The sequence below is a fragment of the Nomascus leucogenys genome, chromosome 6, assembly GCF_006542625.1.
Source record: "Nomascus leucogenys isolate Asia chromosome 6, Asia_NLE_v1, whole genome shotgun sequence".
NCBI lineage: Eukaryota > Metazoa > Chordata > Mammalia > Primates > Hylobatidae > Nomascus > Nomascus leucogenys.
The window spans coordinates 86,011,406-86,033,182 of NC_044386.1; the positions used below are offsets into that span (position 1 = coordinate 86,011,406).

The 21,777-nt window shown below is 49.5% G+C and overlaps 1 protein-coding gene across 1 annotated transcript in view; it reads left to right on the top strand.

Moving 5' to 3' along the window:
* SMAD6 (SMAD family member 6) overlaps positions 1–21,777 on the top strand; it is an 80,384-nt gene that overhangs the window by 10,590 nt on the left and 48,017 nt on the right. The window contains exon 3 of the mRNA XM_012507571.2: positions 3,568–3,645. Within this exon, the coding sequence (XP_012363025.2) occupies positions 3,568–3,645 (78 nt within the window). The remainder of the gene's footprint in view (positions 1–3,567; positions 3,646–21,777) is intronic.

Genomic DNA, 21,777 nt, shown 5'->3' on the forward strand with positions numbered 1-21,777 from the left:
ACAAATATGAAAATTAGCTGGGCGTGGTGGCTCAGGCCTGTAATCCTAGCTACTTAGGAGGCTGAGGTGGGAGGATCACTTAAGCCCAGGAGTTAGAGGCTGCAGTGAGGTATGATTGTGCCACTACACTCCAGTCTGGGGGACAGAACAAGACCTCATCTCTAAAATAAAATAAAAATGGAGATTGCTTGGCTCTCTGTTTCCTCTAGTGGGGTTTCAGAGCATGGGTTCTAAGGCAGAGAAGTGATGGAATCTGTAGGATCCTGATTGTGGTGCAAGTTAGTTTGGCCCTGACAGTACCAGGAGAGCAACTTTGTGACCCAAGCAGTTCCCGTGGGACTCAAGCTTTAAAAGTCAGATGGCGTGGCAACAATGCTGCAACATTCCACCAAGTGACCGCAAAAAGTGGGTTTTGTTTGGTTTTCAGTAAAGGCCTCCTCCCAGTAGTGTGTGTCAGCATCATCTGGGAGGTCACTTCTTTTTCTCTTTGTTTGAGTTGGAGTCTCGCTCTGTCACCCAGGCTGGAGTACAGTGGCGTGAACTCGGCCCACTGCAACCTCCGCCTCCCGGGTTCAAGCGATCTTCTGCCTCAGCCTCCCAAGTAGCTGGGACTGAAGGCACGCACCACCACGCCTGGCTAATTTTTCTATTTTTAGTAGAGACGGAGTTTTACCATATTGGCCAGGCTGGTCTCGATCTCCTGACCTTGTGATCTGCCCGCCTTGGCCTCCCAAAGTGCGGGGATTACAGGCATGAGCCACTGCGCCTGGCTGGGGAAGTCACTTCTTAGTGTCGTAGACACTCAGGCATATCCACCCCAGTTTTCCTTCCAGACCCCTCACCTGCTGTGAAGTCAGAAGTGCCCACCAGGTCCCTTCAGGAGTATGACCTTCTCAGGCTGGGTGGGCAGAGGCTGTTCCACGAGGGTGTGGGAGTCAGCCACCAAACCATGGTGGCCACCCTATTGTTCCAGAAGTAGGATTGTCCCATGAATGGGGGAGCCTTAGTTCTCTTGGGAACTGGAGAGATGATCTGGTGGAAGCTTGTCACTTAAGAGATGAAGAATCAAACTGAGTGAGGGGGAGGAGCTGCCCGGCTAATGAGCTGCAGGGTTGAGGCACAAACTCAGAGCAGCCCCCACTCAGGTGGGTGGCTCACTGTCCTTCCCTCGGAGGCCTGTCTCAGCATTTCCTAAGTCAGCATAATTGCACTAGTTGCTTGTACGATCCCCAGTTCCATTAGAGAAAAAAAACCCTCAAAAGTTCTTAGTGAAAGTTCTTAGCACCTCAGTTTGAATGTCAAGGATCATCGCCCTGAGGGTTTGTCAGTTAGCCTGTGATAAAGCAGCAAAAATGAAGACACTGCCCAGCCCTGCAGAGTGACCATGTGGAAACCAACAGTTGTCCCCATGGTTTTACAAATGAGACGACTGAGGCCCAGAAAGAGGAAGTGACACTTGCTGGTGGTCAAATAGCTCAGCCCACCACCTGTTTTTATACGGTTTGCAAGCTAAGAATGGCCTTTATTTTTGAAGTGGTTAAAAAAAATCCAAAGGAGCATCATATTTTGTGGCACCTGAAAATTACGTGAAATTCAGATTTTGGTGTCCGGAAGTGGAGTTTTACTGGAACACAGCCAGGCTTGTCCATTTCCATTTTGTCCATGGCTGAGGCAGAGTTGAGTAGTTACAGCAGAGACTGTATAGTTTACAAAGCTGAAAATATTAACCTCTGGCCCTTTATAGAAAAAGCTGGTGAGCCCTGATGTTGCTTGACTCATAGTGGAGGCGGGACCTGAACCTGGAGCTCCAACTTGCAGATGGAGTTCTTCCCCCTTGAGGCTTGAGCAGTGATAGAGGCTGTGAACATTCTTTTGCACAGCAGCCATTGAGACACTGTCCAGGGCCTCACTAGAAACACTAGATGTGAGGGTTTGGCAAGGGCGTGATAGGGACTTACTAGCTGTGAAAGGTGGAAACCGCTTGTCGTTTCCACTCTTCTGGAAACCTCACAATGCTGTCTGTGTTGGCTGTAAGGCAGTTCACTAAGAAATAGGACTCGGCTTGTGATGTTGCTACTTCAGATGAGAAGTGGCAGCAGGGCTGTGGGCACTGAGCACTTTGGGAACATTAGGTGTTAAAAGCAAAACTCTTTTAAGAACTTCCCACTTGAGCATTGAGCTTTTTTTTTTTTTTTTTTTAAAGATTTTTCTGTGTGTCCTTATTTTTCTCCTAACATATTTTTCCAGCAGATAACTTTTTCGTTCCCTGATAAATAGTCCTGCGTTATTTTTTGGTATTATTTTCTCTTCCTTGCATTGTTGCTTTTTCATAAACAAAAAGCTAGTTCACTTCTAAGCCTCTGTGATCACATGAGACCAAAAAACAAAATAAAACCCAGAACACCCAGTCAGCATCTGGCAAGTGGGAAACGAGAGAGGAAAAAAAAAAAAAAAGGCCAAATTGGTTAATGTTTTATCTTCCCGCTCCCCAAGCCATGTGGTAAAAGGAAAAAAATTCCTGCAGGATCAAATGGAATTCTAGCTAGTGAGGGCCTGGGCAAACAGTTTTATCCCAGGAATCTTTTGCCTGGAGTAGCTGTGCTGGGCCGGTGGGGGCCAGGTGGGACCACCCGAACCAGTCCTGGATTGGGCCAGGTGAGAAGATGTGTGTGCTGCAGGCCTTCCAACTCCTGGACAGGCCTGTCCCTTAACGGGGACAACACCCATTGGTGGTAGCAGAGGCACAGGCCCAGGAAAAATTTTCCAAGTCTGCCTGTCCCAAAAGGCGTCGGCTTGTCAAGCTAGCAGCTCAGTGTTCTATAGAAAATGTGCAAAAGAATTTCTCTTTCTCATCTAACTGCTCTGCAGACAGAGGAAAACCAATAATGTACATATGAAGTACTTAAAACTACTTAAAAAAAAAAAAAAACAACGCCTTAAAAAGAACAGTCCAGACATTAAAAGTTGCTCTTGTGAGCAGGTTTGGATGTTAGGGAGTGGGGGAGGGAAGAGAAAAAACAAAGTTAATCTGGGAGCAAATGCTTGAGCCCTTAATTAGAGGAGTGTAAGCGGGACAGAGCGAGGACGGCTGGTGACTTGTTAAAACAGTTTCCCCAGCTCTAGCGGGAGGGAGGAAGGAAGGAAGGAAGAAAGGAAGGAAGGAAGCAAGAAGGAACAACTTCAAGAATTTTAATGGTTGTAATTAAGTACAGCAACTATGAATTGTTTAGGGGCTTAATTTAACCTTACCCACGGAGGCTCCAAGTTGCTACTTGCTCGGTCCCCTGAACTTGGGTTATTTCCGTGGTCAGGGCAATTGCAACGTTTTCAGGTACCAGCTTCACCACAGTCAGCACTTTCCAGAAGAGTTCCTGGGCAGGCTGGTCTGGTCTGGGGTGATCCTGAGATGGGGTTACACGGTGACAGCAGAAAGTTGGGAGGGACATGCTGCCCTTTGCAAGCACACACATCCACACACGTGCACACATACACAGATGCATGAGAAAGAAGAAAAAAGAGAGTGCTGCCCCACGGCCAACTAAGTCCTCTTTTTCTTTCCTCCCACAGATCTGTCCGATTCCACATTGTCTTACACTGAAACGGAGGCTACCAACTCCCTCATCACTGCTCCGGGTGAATTCTCAGGTCAGCATTTTTTCTCATTGTGCATTGCTGTTGTGTTGAAATTTATCGAAGGGGACAGCTGCGGAGGGGGCTTGGTGGAAGACTTTTTGACTTCCCCTCTTCTTTTTGTTTCCCTTTTCCTCCAATCCTTGGATGGGAAGGTTGCCAATGTTTCAGTCGCTGGTGTTCTTGGGGTTAAGAACAGTCTGTATGAGTGAAACCTGAAGATAACTTTTAAAGCACCTGTCTACCACGTTTTAACCAGTTGTCTCTCTCTTGTCTCGCTTGGAAATGATAAAAGCTCAGCACAGCTCTCCGTCTCTTGTTTAGAAAGAGATCCTCTTCCCCCAGCTGCAAAGTGGATGTGGTACACATTTGTCTTCCTCGTGTCCCCACTCTGGGGGAGGGACCAATGTGAAGGGTCAGAAGATTGGGGGAATTGGAGCCGGCTGAATGAGCTTGCAGGGAGGATCTGGCAAGTGAGGAGTTTGGCAAAGGCCAGTGGTTTCTGTGTTTCTCCCTGAGCAGCAGATGCTGGGATAGGAAGCCGAGGGAACCGTGGTTTGGAGTCCTCTGTCCCCTGCAGTTAGAAGCTGGTCATAGGGACCCCCACATCTGGAAGAATACCCGAATCAAACTTTCCTTGAGAAATGAGAGGTTGGTGTTGGACTGGGGACATCGAGGGCCAGGGGCAAGGTCTGTGGGGCCCTTTGGGAGCATGGCTGGTGGCATGGTGGCCTGTCGGCGTGCTGGCTGGGACTGACAGCCCCCAGGCTGGGGCTGCATACCTAGTGGGCATGGCTGGACGGCTGTGTGTCTCCATCTGAGCCATTCTTCCCTCACCCCACATCCATGCCATGGTAGCAGTCGCCAAAATCATAGCCATTTATTGAGTGTATGCTATGGCCAGCACTCCACTTGGCCGCCTTTATGTGCATTCTCTTGGAACAGCCATGGGCTGTTTGTCTCCAGGGTCTGTGCTCTTCATCACTGTTTTGTCCCCCACTTTTCTGCAAGGGCCAAATGTACCTTCAATAAATATATTTCCCCTAAAGTCCTGTCATTCTTGATGTAGTCTCCCTGCAACTCTAAGGATAATGCAGCACTGGCTGCTCATGGCTGCCTGGCCATTTCCCCAGCCCAGAGCTTTCGCCCATCCATTCCCTTCTCACCAAGGCATGGGAGCTCACAAAAGTATGGCTGTTGCAGAGATGGGGAGGCTGGAAGCAGAAGCAGGAATGTGACTTGCCACACAGGGTCCCACAATGGGCAACCTGGTCCTGGGCTCTAGTGGTCCTGGGGTCCAGGTCTTCTGGGTCCTATTCCTGAGTGCCTTCTGGTCTCTGGTGGCTCCCCTCATTAGGGTACTTCCTTCTCTAATAATTTCTTTCCCTCAAAGGCCCAACCAGATGAACACAAGTTAAAATTTCAATCCTTTCTTTTTCCTCTTCACCAACATGAGTGAAAGCCACATATAATTTTGAAGCAAGGGGCTTAAAAGTATTTCTGAATTTATGATTTTGTGTCATTGCCAGCCCTCAGATGGATTCCACTGGCGTTGGTTGTCTGGACAGATGGGTAATTTTTTGGCATCCTCTTTCTCCCTGTTGTTAATGGTGGAAAGTCCGTGTGTGTGTGTGTGTGTGTGTGTGGTGTGTGTGTGTCTGTGCATGTGCATACCTTACAGTTTTAAGGTGTTTGCAGATATAGTCTCATTAGATCCCAGCCATTCCAGAGGAGGCCTGGTATGGCTCAGGCTGGAAGGACCAGACCCCCAAGCACTGTCAGGAGACCTCTCCCTCAATCCAGAGGCTGGGACGTCTCAGGAGACCCCAAGGCCATTAGTTTTGTTGCCTTTGGGCCTCATTGGGCCTGTGTCTGAGATTTCCGCCCGGATATCCCAGAGCAGTCTTTGGTACCGGGTGGTGAGAAGGTCCCTGCTACTTGTGACTCTGCAAAAGGACTGTGTTGGAAAATGTGTCCAATGCCTTAGAATTCTAAGGAGCCGAAGGATTTGGGGAGGAAATTGGGGATTTCCTATGCCAAGGACATTGAGTGAGGTCTTGAAGGACTTTGGTCTGAGTTCTGGGTGGCCTCAGTAGGTGAATGGAGTGTTTCCCTTTGTGTCATCCTGGTCCCTTCCAGGGATGCCATGCGTGGAATGTTCCCCCCTGAGGGCCCACTGTTAGCTTTTCCAGCTTGGATCTGAGGTCCTGTGGGTTAAGCTGCCCACCTGCCTATTGGGAGCCCAAAGACATGGGGCTGTGCTGGCTGTCACACTGGAGGACATATTCAGGGAGGGAAATGGCCTAGGGCGCGACAGGTCCTGGTGGATGGTGAAGGCACGAGTCATTCTGCAAGATGGAATACAAGGTTGTGTGGGAGGGCAGGACCGGAGGTGAAGTCAGAAAGGTGAGGGGCAGAGGTGGGCACAATGTGTTGGGCCAGGCCAGGGCATTTGATGTCTAAGGACAAATAATGATGATGGTGCTGATGATGACAGCAGTTGACATTTATCGACACTCACTACATGTCAGGCACTTTGCTAAGCGCCAGCATTCTCCATTTCATTGACTCCTTACCACAACCCAGTGAGACAGATGTGATTCTCCCCATTTCATAGAGGAGGAAACTGAGGCTCATTGCTGGGCCAACTGCCCATAATGTAAGTGGCAGGCTTGGAACATGAGCCTGGACAGTGTGACTGCTCAGCTCCCACCCTGAGGGCCCTGCCCAGTGTCCTACAACAAGCATCCCTGTTCCCTTCTGCAAGCCAGACCCTGGCAGGAGCAAAGTAAAATGATCAAAAGGAGCCTGGTGGGCACCTGTCCTGATTTAAGTACTGGAGAAGGGGATGAGGGGCTAGCAAGGGTGCAGGGCGGCTCCGTGCCCTTCCAGGCCACTACTGGACAAACCTTGGGGACCACCCAGAGATCACACCACTCGCTGGCCTGGCCTTCCATCTCCCGGAGTTCTGGGGGTCTGCCGATCCTGAGAGCCTTGTCACCCTCAGTGTCCTGGGATGCACGTCATCCCCAAACAGGGTGTCTGCAGCCCCGGGATGGAGACTGCCCTAGTTTGTCTCGCACAATGACGATCCCAGCGCTGGGCCTGGTACTCTGTCTATTTTATCCAGCTCCATGGTCTCTGCTTTGCTTCCCTGTCCTGTTGTTGAGGCCACTTGGGGGAAGGATGGGCCTCTTGAGGCTTAGTCCCAGGCCCAGGCAGGCAAGGAGGCATGAGTGGGCAGGGCGAGGGGCTGCAGGAAAGGAGACGCACTTGCTTCAGCTCTCTGCTGAGTAGTTGATGGAAAACCTTCATTTGATCTCTACATCAGCTCCCAATTTGGATATGTGATTCCCACTAAACAGTGTAGAGGGGGCAAGTGGCTTCACCAAGGTCACTGGGGAGGGGGGTGGTGGAGGGAGGCTAGAATGCAGAGCTTTAACCAAATCTGGAGACCTTACACCTGGAGTCTTTGATGGGATTTGGGAAGAATGGAAAGCCTAGAACTTTTGGGGTACCTTCAGAACTTTGGCACTCTGGTTTCCTCGCCTAATTCAGGGCCTGGGGTGCTGTCACCTGACTGTCCAAGGCCCCTGTCAGGCTGTCCTCTTCTCTGCTGTATTTCCTTTCCTCTTCCATTTGCTTGATTTCAGTTTAGTTTGGGGAGGAAAGGAAGAGAAGCTAGTTAAATAAATTCATACTAAGGTGTGAGTGGCTGGTAGGCAAACTTGTTTTTTTTCCAACTTTAAAGTAGAACATGCCATAATTCTCAGAATTGCAGGATGAAGAAATGGCAGTTCCGAGAAAGGCTGGTGGCAGAGGGCAGGGTTCTCTCAGCATCTCTGACTCCAGCCTAGAAAAACAATGAACATGTCATAAGGAGCTTTAAGCCCTGGGTGAGGGAAGGAGCCCTGGCCAGGCCGGGCTGGGTGAGCTCTGAGTCAGTTAGCGGGAGCCTGAAGTGGCAGGGCTACTTAAGCACCCGGGCCTGCCTGACTCCATGCTGTGGGGCTGGAGGCGGTGCACTGGGCAAGCTTCTTTAGGACCAGTGGCTCCCCTCTGCTGTCTTATTCTAGTGCCTGTAAGATAACCATTCAAGTGCTTTATTAAGCACCCTGTCCCTCCGTTTTCTCACTTGTAAAATGAGGATGATAATAACAACATGTCCTTAATGGTGAGGGTTAAATGAGATATTTTACCCCTGCCAGGGTCTGGCGCTGAGAAGGGGATGGGGATGCTTGTTATGGAACACTGGGCAGGGCCCTCACGGTGGGAGCTGGGCAGTCACTGTCCAGCTATATGCAAGGCATGGTCTAAGCTGCCCATCACTGGGATCGGGCAGTTCTTGCTGGAACCTTGGCCCTCTGTGCCTGGTATCTCAGTCCTCACAGCATGTGGGTTTCTTCAGAGCTGTGTTAGTGAGAGCAGGCCCTTCAGTTTAGAAAGGAGGATGCCAGGGGAAGGAAGGGAGCCACAGTAGGCTACATGGAGAGTTGGGGGCTGAGCTGGATGTGGGTATCTTTCCTCCACCAACCAGACTGTAAGCTCCTTGAGGGCACAGATCATTTTGTAGATTGTTGCATTGTGTAAGTTGGCAGAGTTTGGGAACAGAGGCCCAGGGAGGTTGGGAGACTGACTCAGAGCCATACAGCAAGCAGAGCAGTGTGGACCCACCTAGGGTTGCAACCCAAGGTGGGTCCACACTGCTTACCCACCTGCCACTTGGTAGCAACTGTGCCTGCCGTTTGCCCATTTCCGGGTTCCCTTGGGGTTGGTGCTGTCTGGTGTTACCGTCAGTGCCTACTGAAGCTGGGAGAGGAGTGTGTGTGTGCGGTGTCATTTCCTGCTGTTTTCTTGATTACAGGGACCAAGTGTGTTCTCGTCCAACACCCTCATCTAACAGACTCTAAGAGTTCTGTGTTCCAGGGTGTGCGGTTCAGTCCATTCAGTGTGTTCTGAGTCCCTATAGCTGTAGTGGGCTGACGAGCATGGGCTCTGCACCAGTGGGCCCTGCGATCAAGCCCCAAGTCAGCCATCTATTGGTTGTGTGACCTTGGGAGAGTCACTCAGCTGCTTTGTCCCTCAGTTTTCTCACTGGTAAAATGGGGATGATAATAACAACAAATCCCTAGTGGTGAGGGTTAAATGAGATGATGCCTGTGAGTCAGCCAAGGCCTGTCACACTGCACGGGGTGGGCGTGGCCATCACAGTGTTCCAGGCACTGTGCACAGGGCTAGGGGCACAGAGATAAAAGTTACATTATTTCTGCCCTCAAGGTATTCACAGATAGGTAAAGACACAAACAATAACAAGAGGCAGTCCAGAGGAAGAAGGGATTAGTGATCAACTCTTGGCGTGGTAGGGAGGTAGCTGGGGAAGGCTTCCTGGAAGAGGCGATATCTTTTTAAGAATGAATGGAAGTCAGGAAGACAGGATTTGGAGCATTCCAGGTATAGCAGATGCAAAGACCTGGAGGTGTGAAAAGAGCTTTATGTTGAGAAACCAAAGGAGTTTCGAGGGACTGGGAAGCAAAGCTCCAGATGTTGGTGGGAGACGAGATGGGCAGAGGCCAGGACCTGGGAAAGATTTTTTTAAAAAACTTCTATCCAAACATGCAGAGTGGACATATAAGTGCCAGCTCCATGAATTTTCACAGACTGATCACACCTGACCGATAGGCAGGGCCTGCGGAATGTTGCTATCACATGACGATGCTCAAGCCTGTCACATGAGAGTACTCATTGCCTGTGGGTCTGGGGTGCTGTATGCAGAGTGGTTTCAAACGGAAAGCAGGAGGGCAGGGGATACGTTTTAGCTGAAAAGAACATTTCATTAAGTTTTGGAGAGCAGGAAGGGCATTTCATCTGGGTGAATGGTGCCCTGAAACAATCAGACTTGAACCTAGCCCGGTACCCTTGGGTTTAAGAGGTGGCCCTCGGGCATGACCCATGCCCACTCTGCCTATACCCAGGGGTCAGACTCCAGCCTAGAGGCAGTGGACAGGTTGCCAGACTGATACCAATTCTGGCCAGTACCACCCTGCCATTTCCAACTCAGAAATGGGTAGGGGAGAAGGAGCATTCAGCTCCAGTTCCAAATGGATGGTATTTACTACTCACATCAAGCCCTTGCCATGTGTCTTTTTAGCTTTGACCAACCAAAGGAAAAAAAAAATGCCTTCCCTTCCTAACACCTCCTGAGTATCTCACAGAAGAATCCATTCTTCCTGGGCTGGGGTAGAGGTGTGAGGGGTGGTCGGCAGGAGTGATGGGGGTGACTAGAGCAGTCCTGGGGGAACAGGCAGCTGAAGGAGGGCCCAGCCAACCCGTGTCTGCCAAGAAGCAATGCGGGATGGTGGGCAGTGTGCCAGAGTGGTTTCTAGGCTCAGCTGTGCCCTTTTCCTGCCATGTGACCTCAGGCAAATTCCTCACCTGTCTAGTCTCAGTTTGCTCAGCTGTATATTGGGTCCAATGGGTCACTGATCTCAGGGGCTCCTTGGTGCTGATGTGTTCCAGGCTGTACGTACCAGCTCCCAGGCCTTGGGGTGGGGAGTAGTCAAAGAGCTAGAGCTTCTGTCCTGGGGCATCTTAGCTTCTCCTGTCGTTGGCCAAAAGCAAAACTGTGGCATGGAACAAAGTCATGAGGAGGGAGGGGATCGGTGTCTTGGACTTCCACCCCTCTATCCCGAGGCACTAAACTTGGGGGCCGCAGTGGGGGTATACTTGCAAAGTCCAGAGAGGGCAACTGACTCAGCAGAGGTAACAGAGCTTTTAGACTCCTCATGGCCTCAGACAAAGGACTTCAGGGCTATTGTGTTTCCTGAGTGTGGGCTTTTGAATGACAAGTCAATGTATTGAACATTTATTATTCAGAACTTACTGCAGCCGGGTGTGGTGGCTTGTGCCTGTAATCCCAGGCTGAGGCAGGAGGATCGCTTGAGCCTGGGAGTTTGAGACCAGCTGGGGGCAACATAGCAAGATCCCTACCTCTTAAAAAAATTTAACAATTAGCTGGCCATGGTGGCACACACCTGTAGTCCCAGCCGCTGAGGTAGGAGGATCACTTGAGCTTAGGAGTTGGAGGCTGTAGTGAGCCGTGATTGCACCACTGCGCTCTGATCCAACCTGAGCGACAGAACAAGACCCTGTCTCTAAAAAAATAGGAAAAATAAAAATTAAAAACAAAGAAGAATTTATTATAAAAAGGGGGAAAAAAGAATCTACTACATGCACATGGCAGATGATACAAAATGGAGAAAGGCTGGACCTTCCCCTCTAGGAGCTGTTGGTCTAGAGGAGAGGCAGACAGCAAACAGACAGTGGTGACTGATCATGCTGAGTGCTGCCCTAGAGATGTGCTCAAAGCAGGGGACTCTGTTGGGGTGGGGATGGGAGTAGTCAGGGAGCATTCACCTTCACAGAGAAGGTGATTCTGAGTTGGGTTTTGTAGGATGACTAAGAGTTCACCAAGCGGCCAACAGGCTATAGATAACCTTTCAAGTAGGAGGAACAGCTTGTGCAAAAGCAAGGAGGCATGCAGTTAATACCATATGTTCTAAGAGTTTGTGGCTAGAAAGTAAATAAGCGAGAGATGGAGAAATGGGGAAAGATGAATCCAGAGAGGTTGTCCTGAACACTAAAGGAATGAGCTGAAACAGCTGATCATGGTCATGGATACCAGGGAACCCTGGGATATACTTGGTCCTGAAGGACCTCATCTGGCTTCTAATACTGGGCCTAGCTCACAGCCAGGGAGTCATTGTGGAATAAATGAATGAATGAATGAATGAATTTTTGCCTGGGGTAAAGAGATCCAGAGAGAGCCCTTAAAGACAGAAAGATCATCACACATATTTAATAATCACAGCTAACACAGAGCTCTGTGCCAGGTACTCTCTAAGTGCCATAAATATATTTATTCATGGACTACTCCCAACAACTCTCTGAGGTAGCCACTTTTATTAGCCAAATTAAAGGAAGAAGTAACAGGCTCGGAGAGGTTAAGTAACTTGCCCAGGGTCATCCAGCAAGAAAGCAATAGAGCTGGGATTGGAACCCAGGCAGTCTGGCACTTGTTGGGTTCCTCAGTGTCTGATGAGGTGCCCTTGCCGGCCCTGGAAGACTCAGGACACAAACATGGTTCTTGAGCTTCTGGGGCTTCTGTGTCCCTGGGTACCTGAGATTCAGCATGAACAGTGATCACCTCGAGCCCCCCAGTGGCTCTGCTCATTGGATGGTTGCTGAGTGGATAAATGAATGACCAGTGAGATGGCAGGTGGGTGGGATTCTGAGGGGAGGCTGCTGGCGAGGCAGGGTGTCGGGTGCCTGTCCAGGGCTGGCTGCAGATGGCCCCTATCCCTCACTATACATTGGCGGCCTGCATCATCAGGGGAACCGGCAGGTTGTCTGAGGAGACCTGAAATTCCAGAAAATGTACTTGGTTGCGTCCAGCCTAATCACAACCATCTGCCTGCCGGGCTCTAGGGTCCCCCTCCTCCTATCCCCACTGGCATGCTTTCCCCGGGCGTCTGTAACAATCGGGAACTGCGCTCCAAAGTTTCCTTGTCAGGGTAGAGTGGCTGTTGCCAAGAGCTACTTCTTTGATGCAGAAAATATATCCTGAAGGCACTTTGTCAGATGTTTTTATATTAAACATTTTTCCTCCATGGCCCTTGGCTGCCAAGGGAAGCAGAGATGCATTGCTTTCCCAGTTGTCCTTTGTGGAAGGAATTCCTGATATTCATGGCCCATTTCCCCATGCCCCCCAGTCAGGGCCTGGCACCCCCTGCCAGAGAGGGTAGGACCTTGGGGCTGGCATCTCTGCAAAGTAGGGGCTCCTTTGGCCCCAGGGAGGGACCCTACCCTCACCATTTGGTAGCAGTTTCTAGATTTGGAAAAACAGAGGTCTCATGTCTGGAGCGGACATCAAAGCCACCATCCCAGACTGCAAGGTGAATCATTGCCAAGACTTTAATTGATCTTTAAAAGAGATGGGAGCTCACAGATAGGGGTCTGGAAGTCATTTTGATCTCTTTGAGTTGTCCAGGATAGTGCCAGTGCTGGACAGAGCAGGGAGAAGCTGGGCTGGGAGGCCTTCCATGCCAGGTGGGGAAGAAGGAGGGGAGGCCAGCTCTGTCACATGGGTGGAAATTGGGAGGGGCAGGGCACCATTTGGCTCCTCAGCAGCCATGGGAGGCAGCTAAGGTGAGGGGCTTTGCTGGGCAGATGTGGTCAGTGGGGAGCATTGGGAGAGGGGTTGGAGTGGGTACAGCTGTCTGTCTCCAGCTTCCTTGGAGAAATGAGGTGAAATGGGGCATCCAGCAGGCACCGCTGCAGACAGGTGGCCATGCCAGCCCCTCAGGGCCTGTGTCCTCCGGGTGTCCCAGGACTGGTTCTCCCCCACCTGCCACCCCTTCACTCACCTTCTTTAGTCCTCCTGCCCACTGCCTTATGTATGACATTCAGGGGAAATGTCCCTGGCCCTGCCACCCAGTGGCTGTGTGGTCTGCAAACCACACATCCACTCTGGACCTCAGGTTTGGCCCCTAAGGAGGCTACTGGGCCCGAGGGATGTGCAGGGTCACTCCCAGGCCCCTTCCCTGCACCCGCCCCCTACCCCGGGATCACTGGGGAGGAGGAGACACTGTTTCCAAAGCGAGGACTCTAGGCTGCTCCCCGAGGGTGGATGTTGGGAATGAGGCTTGGGGGACTTGGCTCTGAGGGCAGAGCCTGGTGTGTAGTAGGCGTTGAGGTTATGTTCGTGATTCACAGAGGGGTCCACTGCCCCTTCCCTCTGAGGGTTCAGAATAAAACAGGACAGATCGCACAGAGAGGCCAAGGCGTCTCCACACCACCAGACTCTCTCAGCTGGGATTGTCTGTCTCAGGCCCAAGGAGACTCTGACTGGGGTTGGGGGGCTAGGTGATCTCTGGGGCTTCCTGTGCTGTTTGACTGAGAGGGAAGCCAAGGAGGGTGGAGAGAGGGCCCAGGCTCTTAAGTAGGCAGACCCTGTCTCCTGCTACCTGGCTGCCCAGCTGTCTTAGCTGCATTCTCCCTCACAGGGCGAAGGCCAGAGAGAGCTCAGAGGTTTCCTCTGAGTCTAAAGGTAGCACCACCCCTACCTGGGGCCAGGAGGCCCAGCTCCTAGTCCTGACTCTGTTCCCTGTTTCTTGGTGGCCTCAAACTACTTCCACTTGGGCTCGTTCGTGTATAAATGGGTCAGTTGGTCCAAATCATTGGTTCTCCACCCTCTTTGCACATCAATCCTGTGAAGAGTTTTGGAAAAGCTCAGACCCCATTCCAAAAATGGTTGGGGCTAGACTGGGCATTGGGATTTTTTTTTTTTAATTCCCCAGGTGACTCTAATGCGCAGCCTGGGGCTAAGAACCCAAATCTAGATGGACCTGGAAGGATCGCAGAGCCCCCAGACTGTCTCCCCTTCAAGGCAGGAGTCCTTTCTGTATCAGAGCCCCTGGCCGGTGCCTGATTACTTCTGGGCATAAGCATACATGGGATAAACAGCCTGTTCTTTTGTGAGCTGTGCTGGCTCTAGTCTCTGTAGCTGTGATTTGTGTTCTGGGGGTTAGCTGTGCAAGGAGGTTACATCTGACCATCCCTCTGAGGGTCACTGGGGGCTTACATATTAGATTCTCACCACAACCTGGTGAGGCAGGTGTTGTAACTTCCAGTTTTTAGATGAGCAAACTGAGTCTGGCAGTGGTTTGACCACTCCTCCAAATGGATGTTGTCATCCTATCCAGGTAGATTCTCTGTGATTGTTCAGGAAAGCCGGAGCTAGCCCCACCTGAGCCCTGATATGCCCTTGCCCTGATGCCTCCCTTGGGTCTGAACAGTTTTACTAAAAAATAAAGAGCCATACAGCCCTCCCAAGTCCTGCTTCCAGACCTTGCAGTGGGGTGTGGAGTGAGGGGCAGGGATGGCCGGCAGAGGCTGAAAGCCCAGGCTTTGGGGCCAGGCAGACCTGCCGTCAACAACACTTTGCTTCCCGCATTTCCTCTCCTGAAAGGTGGGCTCGGCAACAGCTTGTAGTAGGCCATGGAGATCACAGTGACAATATGTAGCACGGTGTGCCTGGCACACGTGTAATTTTCAGTGAATGGTAATTTAGTGAATTGGTAATCAAGTGTTAGCTTGAGGGATGGGATTGTGAGAAGGAGAAAATACCCAGGAGACTGGGCAGTCTCAGCAAACTTAGAATCTAATAGAAAAGACTGGGGGAAAAGCGCTTCCTAGGGAGGCAAGGCGAATGCTGTTTCTTTTTTCTTTTTCTATTTTCTTCTTTTTTTTTTTTTTTTGAGACAGGGTCTCACTCACCGTGTCACCCAGGCTGGAGTGCAGTGGCATGATCTCGGCTCACTGCAACCTCTGCCTGCCAGGTTCAAGTGATTCTCCTCTCTCAGCCTCCCGAGTAGCTGGGACTACAGGTGTGCGCCACCATGCCCGGCTAATTTTTGTATTTTTAGTAGAGATGGGGTTTCACCATGTTGGCCAGGCTGGTCTCTAACTCCTGGCCTCAAGTGATCCGCCTGGCTTGGCCTCCCAAAATGCTGAGATTACAGGTGTGAGCCACTGTGCCCAGCCATAAATGCTGTTTCTCCAATAAGTAGTGTGCCAGGGCGGCTGCCAGGGAGGCTGGGGTCAGAGTTGGGTTGGAAGGTGCAAGGTTTCACCAGGCTTAAGCAGGGAAAGGGCGTCCCAGCCTAGGAAACTGTTGGGCAAAGGCAGGAAGATGTGAGGACACTTGTTCTGGGAATGGGGAGTAATTCTGGCAGGGCAGTAAGGAATGAGGCCCACAGGGAGAGGGCCTTGAATGCCACTTCAGGGAGGGCTGGACTTCTATCTGTGGTAGGTCAGGGATGGGCATCCCAGAAATCCTTTTAATTGATACACGGATGACTGTGGGCTTAGCGAATAGATTTATGTGGCCCCAAAGTGTAGAGTTTTTTTGTTTGTTTAATGTAAACTTTTTACCAATGCATAATACATGCAGAAAAGTGCAGATGTCACATGTGAACAATTTTCACAAAGTGAGCATTCTTTTTTTTTTTGAGATAGAGTGTTGCTCTTGTTGCCCAGGCTGGAGTGCAATGGTGCAATCTCCGCTCACGGTAACCTCCGCCTCCTGGATTCAAGCAATTCTCCTGTCTCAGCCTCCCCAAGTAGCTGGAATTACAGTCCTGCACCACCACGCCCAGCTAATTTTGTATTTTTAGTAGAGATGGGGTTTCTCCATGTTGGTCAGGCTGATCTTAAACTCCCGAACTCAGGTGATCCGCCCGCCTTGGCCTCCCAAAGTGCTGGGATTACTGGCGTGAGCCACACCACGCCTGGCCAAAGTGAGCTTTCTTGTGTCACTGTAGCCCAGATGAAGCAACAGACCATGACCTCAAAAGCCCCCTCTCATGTCCCCTTTCAGCCACTCCCCACTCCCCAAGTGTACCTCAGCTCTATCCTGACTTCTAACCCCATTGTCTAGTTTTCTGGTTTTTGAATCCGATGCACACAGAGGCATACCCTATTGGCTTTTTGGAATATAGCTTCTTTAACTCAACAGAATATTCATGGGATTCATCCTTTTGTTTTTTTTTGTTTGTTTTGTTTTTTTTTTTGAGGCGGAGTCTCGTTCTGTCGCCCAGGCTGGAATGTGTGGCGTGATCTCGGCTCACTGCAACCTCCACCTCCCAGGTTCAAGCGATTCTCCTGCCTCAGCCTCCTGAGTAGCTGAGATTACAGGAGCACGCCACCACGCCCAGCTAATTTTTCTATTTTTAGTAGAGATGGGGTTTCCCTATGTTGGTCAGGCTGGTCTCAAACTCCTGACCTCATGATCCGCCCGCCTCGGCCTCCCAAAGTGCTGGGATTACAGGTGTGAGCCACTGCACCCGGCCTCATCCATATTGTTGTTGTGTATTGCCGATTGCTCACTCCCATTGCCGGATAATATTCTGTGGGAATGGACCGTGATTCTACTAGTCTAACATATCCATTCTATTACTGATGGTTTCCAGTTATTGATAGTGCCCAGCTTTTGATTTCTACCCACGATGTTACAATCGGTACCTTATACCAGCCTTTTTGAGGACACAAGGTCATACTTCTCTTGGGTACATACCTGGGAGTGGAATTGCTGAGCTCTACATTATATGTGTGGTCAGCCTTATTAGATATTGTGCCAGACTGTTTTCCAAGACCACAGCGTTTTAGTCAGGAGCCCCTCTAGAGGGGATTTGGTTCATTGACCCTCTTACAGATGGGGCCCTGAGAGGGGCAGCGCCTGTGCTTGGTCCCCAGTTCCCAAGTGGCAGAGCTCGGCCTAGAGCAGGGTCTCCCCTCTCTGCGTCCAGGACCTCTGCCCACACGGAGGTGGTGGCCATCCTGCTACTCAGACAAAACTGAGTCCTGTCCCCCTGCATCTCCCTGCATCCCCCAGCACCCCTGAGGCTGGATTTTAAGCTCCATGATGTCCTTTCCTAAGGCCCTGGGCAGTGCACTCTGGGAAAAACAAAAAAGAGAAAAGAGTGAAAGGAAACTAAATATTGGAAAAGAAGTGTGTTTCCAATAAACTGGGCCTTTCACCGGTAGCCAAAACATTACATTCCTGTACCCCGGGAGCAGCCGGCTGGGTCTGCCTCTTTGGGCTGTAAATCTTGCTGGGAGTTGGGTCAGGATTGTCCCCAGGACACACAGACGGGCAGTGTCCTTTGGGGCTTTGGATCCTTGGATTTCAGGGTGACAGCGTGGTGTTTTCAGCCGGCTGGCTGGGCCCCAGGCGAGGGGGCGCTGGGCCCCTCTGACATCGTGGACTCCCAGGCCCTTCTGAGGGAGCACTGTGTGAGTTACCGTAAGGGATTTTCTTCTCTGGCCCGCCCCCTCCCTTTCTTGGGTGCTTTGATGGGTTTGAGGTGTTTATAGGCTTGATTCACGACCGAGTTACCAGGGTTTTCCACGGAAATAACTTATTAAAGGGGCCGTGCACACAGCGACATTGAAGTCTGGAGAGTGGTGTGCATCAAAGGCGGCACCGCGGCCGGGCCAGTCAGCATTTCGCTGGGCTCTCTGCTCCAGACGAGGGCCTGGGCCCGCAGAAGGGGCGGGGAGGGGGTGGGCCTGGGCTGCAGGAAAAACACTTGGGCTTAAGAAAACACTCCCCAGACAAACTCAAATTCAGGTCTATGGAAAAAAAAGGTGGGGAGGGAGTTGAAGCCCGAGATCCCAGACCAGCCCTCCATCAGACCCTCCTGCCCAGATGCGGGGACACATGTGGGTGCCCCGCTGACGCATGGTGTCCGGATTCTCTGTTTTCGTGCCCGCACCTCTCCTTGGTGCAGGGCTGTTCCTTGGAAGGAAATGCCAAGGATGCGGACTGCCCACTGTCTTTTGACAGGGATGGATGGAGGGATTGGCTGGGTCATGGGGGAGAAGTTGGGGTAGAGGGATTTTCTGGTTCCTCTCTGACAGCTTCTTTCCTTTGATTTTGTTACATCTGATTTGTCCGTAAGGTTCATGAAAAGCCTTCCTTTTCCAGGAAGCCTTCAGGGATTGCACAGCCCACAGGGGCCTCTCTCTTCTGAACCTTCAGTGGCTTTCATCTCTGTACTGCTCCCTTGTAGTGCATTGAATTTGCATTGAGTTTATCTGCTGTCCCAGTCAGACTGTGAGTGACTTTTGGGCAGGACCTTGGTCTGCATTTGTGTCTTGGGGTTGTAACCAGGAAACTGGTGGCCCTGGCGCCTGGCATGGCCCATCTCATCCAGGAGGACACGGTGTGGAGTCATTACCCACGAGTCAGTGCTGGCTCTTTCATAGTAATAATGACAACAGCAGTAGGAGTAGTAATAACAGTGGCTAAAAGATGAGTACAAAACAGATGGCAGACACTGTGCTGTTTCCTGTTCCTTAAGCTTATTTAGTCCTACCAACAAGACGAGTTCTATTATAACTTATGTCCACTTGATAGATGAAAAAATTGAGGCTCAGAGGGGAGAGGTAATTTGCCCAGTGGCACCAAGCTGGTAAATAGCAGAGCTGGGGTTTGAACCCAGGCCTGCCTGCCTCCAGAGCTTGTGTCCTTGGATGAGTCACTTTATTTTCTGGGCCAGAATGGTTGTCACATTCTATCAGTGAGCTCAGAGACTGGGTGGAGAAATGAGAAGCCCTCATGAGGCCGTGTAGAGTTTGTTGTTTTTGTTTTGGTTTATTAAGGTATAATCAACATACGGTAAAATTTTGTGGAAGTGTATTATTGTATGAATTTTTATAATTATGTAACCATTACTGCAAAATCAAGATAGAGAACGTTTGCATTACCCTTAAAGTACCTTGGTGAGCCTTTGTAGTCAGCCCAAGCCCAACCCCAACCCTGAGCTGCTGGCATTCAGCCATCTGATTTCTGTCTCTATAGTTTTGCATTTTCCAGACCATCTTCCAAATGTAATTATATAGCAAATAGCCTTTTGTACCTTTTTTAAAACTAGTATACTGCTTTGAGATTCATCCATGTTGTTGCTTGGATGGACATTTGGGTTATTTCCAGTTTTTTTGGCTACCAACATTTGTGTTCAGGTTTTTGTGTGAAGGTGGATTTCAGTTCACTTGAGTAAACGCCTAGGAGTAGGATTGCAGGGTATATGGTTGAAAGTACATATAACTTTACAACAGGCACTGTTTTCCAAAGTGGTTGTACCATTTTGCAATCCCAACAACAGTATATGAGAATTCTAGTTACCCCGTATCCTCCCCAGCGCTTGATATGATCAGTTTGTTTTTATTTGAGTTATTCTAATAGATAAGTGGTGGTATCTCATTGTGTCTTTTTTTTTTTTTTTTTTTTTTTTTTGAGACAGAGTCTCGTGCCATCACCCAGGCTAGAGTGCAGTGGTGTGATCTTGGCTCACTGTAACCTCTGCCTCCCGGGTTCAAGTGATTCTTGTGTCTCAGCCTCTCGAGTAGCTGGGACTGCAGGCATGCGCCACCACACCCAGCTGATTTTTTGTATTTTTTGTAGAGGTGGGGTTTTACCATGTTGGCCAGGCTGGTCTTGAACTCCTGGTTTCAAGCGATCTGCCCACCTCAGCCAAAGTGCTGGGATTACAGACATGAGCCACCACGCCTGGCCTTGTGGTTTTAAATCACATTCCTAATGATGAATGATGTCGAACATCTTTTCATGCGCTAACTTGCCATCTGTATATCTTCTTTGGTGAAGTGTCTGTTCAAATCTTTGCACTTCCCCCCCTCCCCCAAAGAAACAGGGTCTCACTCTGTCACCCAGGCTGGAGTACAGTGGTGCAGCCATGGCTCCCTGTAACCCTGAACTCCTGGCTCAAGTGATCCTCATGTCTCAGCCTTCCAAGTAGATGCGACTACAGCTGTGTCCCACTGTATCTGGCTAAGTTTTATTTTATTTTATATATTTTTCTAGAGACAGAGTCTTGCTATGTTGCCGAGGCTGGTCTCGAACTCCTGGCCTCAGATGATCCTCCTGTCTCGGCCTCCCACAATGCTGGGATTGCAGGTGTGAGCCATCTCACCTGGCCAATTTTTAAATATTGGGTTGTTTGTTTTCTTATATTGAATTTTGAGGGTTCTTTACATATTCTAGTTAGCAGCCATTTAAAATATATGTGTTTTGCAAGTGTTTCCTCTCAGTCTGTGGCTTGTCTTTTTTTAAATGAAGTCTTCTGAAGCTTTTAATTTTGCTGAAACTCAAGTTATCAGTTGTTTCTTTTTATGCTTTTTATGTCAGTTATATGAATAATTCTGCCAAACCCAAGGACAGAAATTTTTTTTATGTTTTCTTCTAGAAGTTTTGTAGTTTTAGGTTTTACATTTAGGTTTATAATCTATGTTGAGTTAATTTTTGTATAAGGTATAAATATGAGTCTAGGTTCTTCTTTTTCATATAGAGGTTGTTCTGTTGTATCATTTGTTGAAATGACTACTCTTTTCTTTTTGAATTAACTTTGTCTAAAATAGTTGATATATATGTGTGGTTCTCTTTCTGGATTCTTAACTTTGTCCCATTGTCTATGTGTCTATCCTTTTACCAATACTGCAGTGTCTTGGTTGCTGTAGCTTATTATAGTAAGTTTTGAAATCAGGTCATGTGAGTCTTTTGTCTTTTTCAAAGTTGTTTTGGCTATTCTAGGCATTTGCATGTTTATATAAATTTTAGAATTAGCTGTTGATTTCTACAAAAAAGGCCTGCTAGGGCTTTGATTGGGATTGCATTGAATCTATTGATGAATTTGGACATCATTGTCATTTTGACAATATTGGTTCTTACAGTCAATGAACATAATATGTCTCTCCATATATTTAGGTCTTTGATTTTTCTCGTCAATGATTTGTAGTTTTCAACATACAGATCTTGCACATTATTGTTAAACTTGTACTTAGGTAGTTCATGTTTCTTGGTGTTACTGTAAATGTTACTTTTAAACATTCTCCAGTTATTTATTGCTAGTGTATAGAAATATAATTGATTTTTATATCCTGACCATATATGCATAGGACTTTCATGGCTTGGATGCTTGGTGTTGAGTGTGTTTTTTCAGGGGAAGAGTTGTAAAGTGAAGAATTTATTTCTTCTGGATTCCCAGAAACAAATGTGACACTTTGGGCAAGTTGCCTCAGCCTTTGGGTGTGAGTTTCGTGTCTGTAAAATGGAAGGCAATGGAGAAAACTGGATTCAAAGACCTGGTGAGGTCCCATCCCGCTTGGGCACTGGTGTTCACATAAACTGCAGAATGGGAGATTTGGAGGAGAGCCGAGTCCTTGTCATGGGGAATCCTTTCCTCATTTTTCAGAACTGAAAGGGCAGGGCACTTGGCCTGCGGTTGCACAGTGGCTGATGAAAGGACAGGTCTCCTGTGCCCGAGCTGGGGTCCTGCACTCCTGATTTGGACTGGGAAAGGCAACCTAGCATGGTGACTGGGAGGCGACTCCACAGCCAGGAGGGAGGGAGAGGCTGGAGAGGCGGCCATCAGTGCTTGCAGCCAGGAGGCCCAAGGCTCTTCCGGGAGCTCTGACCCTCAGGAGTGGCCAGTTCACATTTGGCTGTTCTCAGAGTAGAAAAGCACTGTGCTTGGAAATGCAGGTTTTGGCTGACCTCACCCCGAGGTACTG